This window comes from Oncorhynchus mykiss, chromosome 21 (genome assembly GCF_013265735.2).
Source record: "Oncorhynchus mykiss isolate Arlee chromosome 21, USDA_OmykA_1.1, whole genome shotgun sequence".
In the NCBI taxonomy this organism is placed as follows: Eukaryota; Metazoa; Chordata; class Actinopteri; order Salmoniformes; family Salmonidae; genus Oncorhynchus; species Oncorhynchus mykiss.
Genome location: NC_048585.1, coordinates 58,369,171 through 58,379,889, shown reverse-complemented (window position 1 = coordinate 58,379,889; position 10,719 = coordinate 58,369,171). Strand labels below are relative to the sequence as shown.

The following is a 10,719-nucleotide window of genomic DNA, read 5'->3' as shown; positions in this document are numbered from 1 at the left end:
CAGGAGGTCAGGGGAACAGGAGCATGTAGGGCAGGCAGTGGAGTAGGAGGTCGGGGGAACAGGAGCATGTTGGGCAGGCAGTGGAGTAGGAGGTCGGGGGAACAGGAGCCTTTTGGGCAGGCAGTCGAGCAGGAGGTCGGGGGAACAGGAGCCTTTTGGGCAGGCAGTCGAGCAGGAGGTCTGGGGAACAGGAGCCTGTTGGGCAGGCAGTGGAGCAGGAGGTCGGGGGAACAGGAGCCTGTTGGGCAGGCAGTGGAGCAGGCAGGTCTCCTCATTTCATGGTACTTTAAACTAGATGTTACTTCTACAAACTGGCCTGTCCAAGTCCATTCTGTCAAACCAAAAAGGACTGGGTTTGTCTAGCAGCGCTCTCCTTCAGCAGACTCAGTTGACTACAAACAAACAAACAATCAAACAAACAAACAAACAATCAAACAAACAAACAAACAAACTACTAAAAAGTTTGCCTGCTGCATTGTGTTTTTGTTTTCTGTTATTCCTTAGTCCATTAAGTCTAAAGTGTGTACTGCGGAAAGCATTGCTGGTAATGAACTCTACCTGTGTGCTCCAGATGATTACAAATGAGTGAATCGTCATTATTCTGAATCACATCGACTGAGCAGGCTGTGAGTCGGCACAAGGCAGGTTCATTTTTAGGCTGAAAGAAATGTCTTGAAGCAATCCAACGACACAGCCACGGGAAGGATAATGAGTTTTCTGCCACTGGTCTTGATGTGAAGGTTAGATTTTTCAAAACAGTGTTAGCATGGATCACCGGAGTGAGTGTCTAGTCTAGCGAGGGGAAGATGACACCGTTCATCGTTATTCATTTCACCTCTTAAATCAAACCAAAATCAAATCAAATAGTATTGGTCACATGCGCCGTATACAACAGGTGTGGACAGTGAAATGCTTACTTACGAGCCCTTAACCAACAATGCAGAGTTTTAAAAAAATAATTATAATAATAATTGATAAAAATTTGCTCAATAAATGAAAAGGAAAAATAGTAACGCAATACAAATAACAATAACGAGGCTCAAAAAGGTTCTCTTTTCAACCATTATGGTGGGTTTATGGTGGGTTCACAGATATAAGTATGTTATAATGGAATACTTTACATTAGATTAATCAGTCAAGTAAAACCACTGTATTAACATGTATTTAAGTCACTACATTGTAATTGCATTCAGATCAGATAGTCACGCCTGCTCCCGCTCTCTGGCGCTCGACGGCGCCAGGCTGCCCTTCATTACGCACACCTGTCACCATCATTACGCTCAGCCGCGCAATTTTGGACTCACCTGGACTCCCATTACTTTGTTGATTACCCCCTTTATATCTGTCTGCTCCTCAGTTTGTTCCCTGTGTCAGCATTGATGTTGTTATTTCCCCGCTGTCCAAGACACTGGTCCCGTTCTGTTTCATGTCCGTTGTTTATTAAATCTTCACTCCCTCTACCTGCTTCTCGTCTCCAGCGTCGATCCTCACACAGATAGTAACAGCATCGAGGAAACACAGAAGCCATTTTGTGCGTCAATCAATTTAGGTCGTCTCAGTTTGGGTGAATACTGTCACTTTGGCTGTTACCTTTGTCTTTTGACCCAAACTCACTGACAGACGGGTCAGTTACCCGGCAGGACGATGTGTCACTATGCTCAAAGCGACGCAGAGACCTGGGACATTCTCATGGACATATGTCAAGAGAAACCATCCTATCCTGTCTGTCCTCCTCTGGGACATTCTCATGGACATATGTCAAGAGAAACTATCCTATCCTGTCTGTCCTCCTCTGGGATATTCTCATGGACATATGTCAAGAGAAACCATCCTATCCTGTCTGTCCTCCTCTTGGACATTCTCATGGACATATGTCGAGAGAAACCATCCTATCCTGTCTGTCCTCCTCTGGGACATTCTCATGGACATATTTCAAGAAAAACCATCCTATCCTGTCTGTCCTCCTCTGGGATATCCTCATGGACAAATGTCAAGAGAAACCATCCTATCCTGTCTGTCCTCCTCTGGGATATTCTCATGGACATATGTCAAGAGAAACCATCCTATCCTGTCTGTCCTCCTCTGGGACATTCTCATGGACAAATGTCAAGAGAAACCATCCTATCCTGTCTGTCCTCCTCTGGGATATTCTCATGGACATATGTCAAGAGAAACCATCCTATCCTGTCTGTCCTCCTCTGGTATATTCTCATGGACATATGTCAAGAGAAACCATCCTATCCTGTCTGTCCTCCTCTGGGATATTCTCATGGACATATGTCAAGAGAAACCATCCTATCCTCTCTGTCCTCCTCTGGGATATTCTCATGGACATATGTCAAGAGAAACCATCCTATCCTGTCTGTCCTCCTCTGGGATATTCTCATGGACATATGTCAAGAGAAACCATCCTATCCTGTCTGTCCTCCTCTGGGATATTCTCATGGACATATGTCAAGAGAAACCATCCTATCCTGTCTGTCCTCCTCTGGGATATTCTCATGGACATATGTGACTTGTTTCAGGAAACTAGAAGTATGTCGCAAGTCACGACATCACAGGAGAGGCATTCAAACATTTATTTACATTTTGTAATCAAAATAAAAAACATTTTTTGTCAGAAATGCCTTCTTGAGCAGTGCGGCTTGGTTGGGTTGTGTATCGGAAGACGCATGACTTTCAACCTTCGTCTCTCCCGAGCCCGTACGGGAGTTGTAGCGATGAGACAAGATAGTAGCTACTACAACAATTGGATACCACGAAATTGGGGAGAAAAAGGGGTAAATTTAAAAAAAAAAATAATATGAAAAAAAATTACAAATATGGAAAAAAAAAGAAAATGCCTTCTTGAACATTTTAGGTGCCTTAAATACCAAACTGTAAATATGAATAAAGTTGTTAAATAAACATTTAATTGTATTCCATCTGTAGATACAAATAAAGTTTAAGAAAAAAATAGGAACCTTCTCACTAGCCATGATTGGCTGCGATAATGAATGGACTGGACATGCCGAGAGATGAGTTTAGCATTGCGCTGCCGTATAGCATCTTCTGTCTATAAAATTAGCTTCTCGTTACGTGTATATCATCCTTTCTACTGCAGGTTGAAAAATATAACGTTAAACATTGAGAACTACAAATGTGTTGCTACTGCTCTCAATAGCATTGCTACCCTGAATTTATCAGGCACTATCGACAAAGGTCTGTAGGAAAAAGTTGCGATGGACTACGTTTCAGGAGGACGATCGTACCACGCTGACTCTCTCCGACTCTGAAAATGAATCAAACCTTGTGAATCAGAGAGTCTTTGACACAACGGGCCAAGCAAGCTGTACAATCAAAACGGAAACGACACAGGACGTCCTATTTAATGAAAGGGGTTGCAGTCTACCGTGAAGCGTTGATCCATGTATACAGGTAAGAGTCTAGCTACATGTTCAGATATTATCAGTTTCTAATATTGTCAGAAAGTTGTTTTCATTGCAAGTTAAAGCTTACTGTTAGCTAGCTAGCTAAAATTAAGTGGCTGGCTCGCTGGCTAACATTACGTGTATGATCTGTGTAGTAATATTATCTCAGAAAGCCATTTGTATTGCTAGTTATAGCCTAATGGTAGCTAGCTAACTAGCAATCATGGAACCTATTTGGTTAACTTTAGCTAGCTATGACAATTGGTTTGTATTGCTAGTACTCTATGGATTGGAGTTAAATTGTTTAGCTAGCTAGCTAGCTAGCTACATGTCTAAACAAAATACTTTGCCAGATGATTACATGGCCCATCAAGTTAGCCAGGTGTGTCTGGCGGTGATTATGGCTATCTATTGTATAACGATGCTAAAATATTTGTATCTGGAATTTTGTCTTTTAACATCAGTAGAACACGCCTGACTCTCCTCCACCAGTCATACAAGGAGAATGGTCTAATGTCTCCCATCAAAAAGAGAACTGGCTAAAGCAAGCACTTTTTCAGAGTGAGCGGTATGTCTACCAGAAGATGGTTGCTGGCTGCAAGACCACCTGTCAAGACCTGTAGTTGTCTCTGGGGGGCCTACAGACCAGCAAGTAAAGACATCAGGATACATTACAACTTTGGTTTTGATCAACAAGTAAGCAACATGTCCTCCCTTATACTGATTAAGGACATAGATAGATAGATAGATAGATTGATAGATAGATAGATAGATAGATAGATAGATAGATAGATAGATAGACAGACAGACAGACAGACAGACAGACAGACAGACAGACAGACAGACAGACAGACAGACAGACAGACAGACAGATAGTTTGCACCAGTCTCAACGTCAACAGTGAAGAGGCGACCCCCCGGGATACTGGCCTTACAGGCAGAGTTGCAAAGAAAAAGCCATATCTCAGACTGGCCAATAAAATGGAAAGATTAAAATGGGCAAAAGAACACAGACACTGGACAGAGGAACTCTGCCTAGAAGGCCAGCATCCGGGGTCGCCTCTTCACTGTTGTCGTTGAGACTGGTGTTTTGCAGGTACTATTTAATGAAGCTGCCTTTTGAGGACTTGTTTCTCAAACCAGACACTCTAATGTACTTGTCCTCTTGCTCAGTTGTGCACCTGGGCCTCCCACTCCTCTTTCAATTCTGGTTAGGGCCAGTTTGCGCTGTTCTGTGAAGGCAGTAGAACACAGTGTTGTATGAGATCTTCAGTTTCTTGTTGTGCAAGGTTGTAATGTCTTCTACATTGTTTTTGTTATTTTCTGTTTTACAGCTTCAGCGCTCTGGAGCCTGGTGGTGTTGTTGCCAAGGAGCGTTCAGACTCAGTCGGGACCAGGTTTCAGCCGCTGCGCAACACTGACATCCTTCCTCCCATAGATGGTCTGCCTGTACAAGCACCACCTGGACAAGACACAGCTAGACAAACGTATATTTTTTAGAAGATCAGGGAGTGTTGCGACGAAGAGGCTACGGACATCACATGCACTGCACCAAAGTCAAGGGCAGGACAGAAACAGGCTCTCCGAATATAGATTCCCTTGTTCATGCGTAGTTCGGACGGACCAGTCATCAGCACTATCAGCCGTGCCTCTATTCACATGACTTTCTCCCAACGCCACACGCCACACGTTGCTGCTACTCTTTTTTTATTATTTATCCCGCTTCTCAGCCACGTTACCCCTGGTTGTATGCATATACAGTGGGAAGAAACAGTATGTGAACCCTTTGGAAATACCTGGATTTCTGCATAAATTGGTCATAAAATTTGATCTGATCTTCGTCTAGGTCACAACAATAGACAAACACAGTCTGGTTAAGCTAATAACACGCAAACAATTATACGTTTTATTGTGTCTTTATTGAACACACTGTGTGAACATTCACAGTGCAGGGTGGAAAAAAGTATGTGAACCCTTGGATTCAATAACTGGTTGACCCACCTTTGGCAGCAATAACCTCAACCAAATGTTTTCTTGAGTTTCTGATCAGACCTGCACAGTTCAGCAATATTCTTGGGTTGTCTGGTGTGTACAGCTCTCTTGAGGTCATGCCACAGCATCTCAATCGGGTTGAGGTCAGGACTCGGACTGGGCCACTCCAAAAGGCGTATTTTCTTCTGTTGAAGCCATTCTGTTGTTGATTTACTTCTGTGTTTTGGGTCGTTGTCCCGCTGCATCACTCAACTTCTGTTGACCTTAAATTGGCGGACAGATAGCCTAACATTCTCCTGCAAAATGTGTTGATAAACTTGGGAATTAATTTTTCCATTGACGATAGCAAGTTGTCAAGGCCTTGTGGCAGCAAAGCAGCCCCAAACCATGATGCTCCCTCCACCATACTTTACAGTTGGGATGATGTTTTGATATTGGTGTGCTTTTTTTTCTCTGCACATAGTGTTGTGTGTTCCTTCCAAACAATTCAACTGTAGTTTAATCGGTCCACAGAATATTTTGCCAGTAGCGCTGTGGAACATCCAGTTGACCTTTTGCAAGCTTCAGGCTTGCAGCAATGTTTTTTTTGGACAGCAATGGCTTCTTCCGTGGTGTCCTCCCATGAACACCATTATTGTTTAGTGTTGTACGTTTTATAGACTCGTCAACAGAGATGTTAGCGTGATCCAGAGATTTCTGTAAGTCTTTAGCTGACACTCTGGGAGTCTTCTTAAACCTAATTGAGCATTCTGTGCTGTGCTCTTGCAGTCATCTTTGCAGGAAGGCCACTCCTAGGGAAAGTAGCAACATTGCTGAACTTTCTCAATTTATAGACAGTTTGTCTTACCGTGGACTGATGGGCATCAAGGCTTTTAGAGATACTTTTGCAACCCTTTCCAGCTTTATGCAAGTCAACAATTCTTAATCTTAGGTAATCTGATATCCCTTTTGTTCGAGGCATGATTCACATCAGGCAATGCTTCTTGTGAATAGCAAACTAACATTTTGTGAGTGATTTTTATAGGGCAAGGTATCTCTAACTAACATCTCTAATCTCATCTCATTGATTGGACTCCAGGTTAGCTGACTCCAATTAGCTTTTGGAGAAGTCATTAGCCTAGGGGGTTCACATACTTTTTCCAACCTACACTGTGAATGTTTAAATGATGTATTCAATATAGACAAGAAAAATACAATAATTTGTATGTTATTCGTTTAAACACACTGTGTTTGTCTATTGTTGTGAATTAGATGAAGATCAGATCAAATTTGATGACCAATTCATGCAGGAATCCAGGTAATTCCAGAGGGTTCGCATACTTTTTCTTGCCACTGTAACTACCTCGTCTATCACTGATATTGTTATTGATATTGTTCTCCTACATACTGTGTATTATTTTGTTCTTTCTCTACTGGCATTCACACTTGTTCTTTTTAAAAATGTATATTGCCACTATGCAAGTAACCATTTGGCTGTATCGTTTACACCTTTACACCTTGTAGAGACCCATCCACTTGGCTAGATGTGGCTGGGGGATATAGCATTTCTTTCACATGACCCATCGATTTAGACAAGTGTGTCTGGGTAAGCGTCATCTAATTTTTTATTAAATATTTTTTATCGGGACACTTTCTTGGAATATGTCGTTATTGTAGGCTACTACTTTTACCACTTTTAGTCTTTATTTTTACTACACTACTCACTGTTTAGCACATGACCTCACGTGTGAAGGTTTAAAGAGGTGGGCGGGGCTGAGGTTTAAGAGGGTGTGAACAATGCTGAATGGGGTGTAGTCAAAGAAGAGCTCTCCAGTAGGTACCAAAATATTTAAGGGCCATTTTCTCAAAAGTGGGGTTACAAGTTTATCAACTTTCACGGCAGAATTGCTTTCCCGTTGTTCCTCGTGGGCAGTGTATGATATACCATTTTGTAGCTCTGTGTATCTGCTTTTATATAATGCAAAAAAAAAAAAACACAATTTCAAATTTTGCTACGTAAGAACGAATCAAGGCGATCAGTCACATATGTCAAGAGAAACCATCCTATCCTGTCTGTCCTCCTCTGTGACATGCTCGTGGACACTATGTCAAGAGAAACCATCCGTAGCTTTTTTCCCCTCGTGGTTCACTTGGTTTCTTCCTTTTGTTCGTCTCAATCAATGTGGAAAAACAACGTGGAGGTAAATTGTGAGGCGAGAAAGGGGGATGTGAAACAAGCGCTTGAGAAAGCCAGAGTTTTCTCCTTCCATCAGTTCTTTAGTTTCCTAATGGCTCTCCCAAGTCCTAAGTGTGCGTTGTGCCAAAAGTTATTTGGTAAGATTTTGTCCATGTGTTGACTAAAACCGTATTTGGTATTTTATTAAGGATCCCCATTATGCAAAAGCAGAAACTAATGTATTTTAGTTCTTTAGTTCTGAATAATGTATTTTAGCAATGGGAAATTGTAGTTACATATTTGGAAAAGAATGCACTGGCGAAGTTAGCTCAACATCAAACATTTTCCTACGATGAGCTCATGGTTTTGGGCCGTTTCTATCTTTTATATTTTCCCAGCACTAGTACATGTACGACCTACAACACTAGTACGACCTACAACACTAGTACGACCTACAACACTAGTACGACCTACAACACTAGTACGACCTACAACACTAGTACGACCTACAACACTAGTACATGTATGACCTACAACACTAGTACGACCTACAACACTAGTATGACCTACAACACTAGTACATGTACGACCTAATACACTAGTACGACCTACAACACTATTACATGTATGACCTACAACACTAGTACATGTACGACCTACAACACTAGTACGACCTACAACACTATTACATGTATGACCTACAACACTAGTACATGTATGACCTACAACACTATTACATGTATGACCTACAACACTAGTACATGTACGACCTACAACACTAGTACGACCTACAACACTAGTACGACCTACAACACTAGTACATGTACGACCTACAACACTAGTACGACCTACAACACTAGTACATGTATGACCTACAACACTAGTACATGTACAACCTAAAACACTAGTACAACCTACAACACTAGTACGACCTACAACACTAGTACGACCTACAACATTAGTACGACCTACAACACTAGTACGACCTACAACACTAGTACATGTACAACATACAACACTAGTACATGTACGACCTACAACACTAGTACATGTATGACCTACAACACTAGTACAACCTACAACACTAGTACATGTACAACCTACAAAACTAGTACAACCTACAACACTAGTACATGTACGACCTACAACACTAGTACGACCTACAACACTAGTACATGTACAACCTACAACACTAGTACAACCTACAACACTAGTACATGTACGACCTACAACACTAGTACAACCTACAACACTAGTACATGTACAACCTACAAAACTAGTACAACCTACAACACTAGTACATGTACGACCTACAACACTAGTACGACCTACAACACTAGTACATGTACGACCTACAACACTAGTACATGTACAACCTACAACACTAGTACGACCTACAACACTAGTACGACCTACAACACTAGTACGACCTACAACACTAGTACATGTACAACCTACAACACTAGTACAACCTACAACACTAGTACATGTTCAACCTACAACACTAGTACATGTACAACCTACAACACTAGTACGACCTACAACACTAGTACATGTACAACCTACAACACTAGTACATGTACAACCTACAACACTAGTACAACCTACATCACTAGTACGACCTACAACACTAGTATGACCTACAACACTAGTACGACCTACAACACTAGTACGACCTACAACACTAGTACATGTATGACCTACAACACTAGTACGACCTACAACACTATTACATGTACGACCTACATCACTAGTACGACCTACAACACTAGTATGACCTACAACACTAGTACGACCTACAACACTATTACATGTACGACCTACATCACTAGTACGACCTACAACACTAGTACAAACTACAACACTAGTACGACCTACAACACTAGTACATGTACAACCTAAAACACTAGTACAACCTACAACACTAGTACGACCTACAACACTAGTACGACCTACAACATTAGTACGACCTACAACACTAGTACGACCTACAACACTAGTACATGTACAACATACAACACTAGTACATGTACGACCTACAACACTAGTACATGTATGACCTACAACACTAGTACAACCTACAACACTAGTACATGTACAACCTACAAAACTAGTACAACCTACAACACTAGTACATGTACGACCTACAACACTAGTACGACCTACAACACTAGTACATGTACAACCTACAACACTAGTACAACCTACAACACTAGTGCATGTACGACCTACAACACTAGTACAACCTACAACACTAGTACATGTACGACCTACAACACTAGTACATGTACAACCTACAACACTAGTACGACCTACAACACTAGTACGACCTACAACACTAGTACGACCTACAACACTAGTACATGTACAACCTACAACACTAGTACAACCTACAAAACTAGTACAACCTACAACACTAGTACGACCTACAACACTAGTACATGTTCAACCTACAACACTAGTACATGTACAACCTACAACACTAGTACAACCTACAACACTAGTACATGTTCAACCTACAACACTAGTACATGTACAACCTACAACACTAGTACAACCTACAAAACTAGTACATGTACAACCTACAACACTAGTACATGTACAACCTACAACACTAGTACAACCTACATCACTAGTACGACCTACAACACTAGTATGACCTACAACACTAGTACGACCTACAACACTAGTACGACCTACAACACTAGTACATGTATGACCTACAACACTAGTACGACCTACAACACTATTACAAGTACGACCTACATCACTAGTACGACCTACAACACTAGTATGACCTACAACACTAGTACGACCTACAACACTATTACATGTACGACCTACATCACTAGTACGACCTACAACACTAGTACAAACTACAACACTAGTACGACCTACAACACTAGTACATGTATGACCTACAACACTATTACATGTACGACCTACATCACTAGTACATGTATGACCTACAACACTAGTACATGTATGACCTACAACACTAGTACAACCTACAACACTAGTACATGTACGACCTACAATACTAGTACATGTAAGACCTACAACACTATTACATGTACGACCTACATCACTAGTACGACCTACAACACTAGTACGACCTACAACACTAGTACGACCTACAACACTAGTACAACCTACAACACTA

General features: G+C 41.5%; 2 protein-coding genes across 5 annotated transcripts in view; both read left to right on the top strand.

The window, feature by feature from the left end:
- The window catches only part of adam19a (ADAM metallopeptidase domain 19a), a 221,835-nt gene that overhangs the window by 11,136 nt on the left and 199,980 nt on the right, over positions 1-10,719 (top strand). The gene's annotated exons all lie outside the window — the stretch shown is intronic.
- Positions 1,415-7,740, top strand: LOC118942958. Its single transcript, XM_036958285.1, has 2 exons — positions 1,415-2,507; positions 7,425-7,740. The coding sequence occupies exons 1-2, from the start codon at positions 1,655-1,657 to the stop codon at positions 7,583-7,585; spliced, it is 1,014 nt and encodes a 337-aa protein (XP_036814180.1). The 5' UTR covers positions 1,415-1,654; the 3' UTR covers positions 7,586-7,740.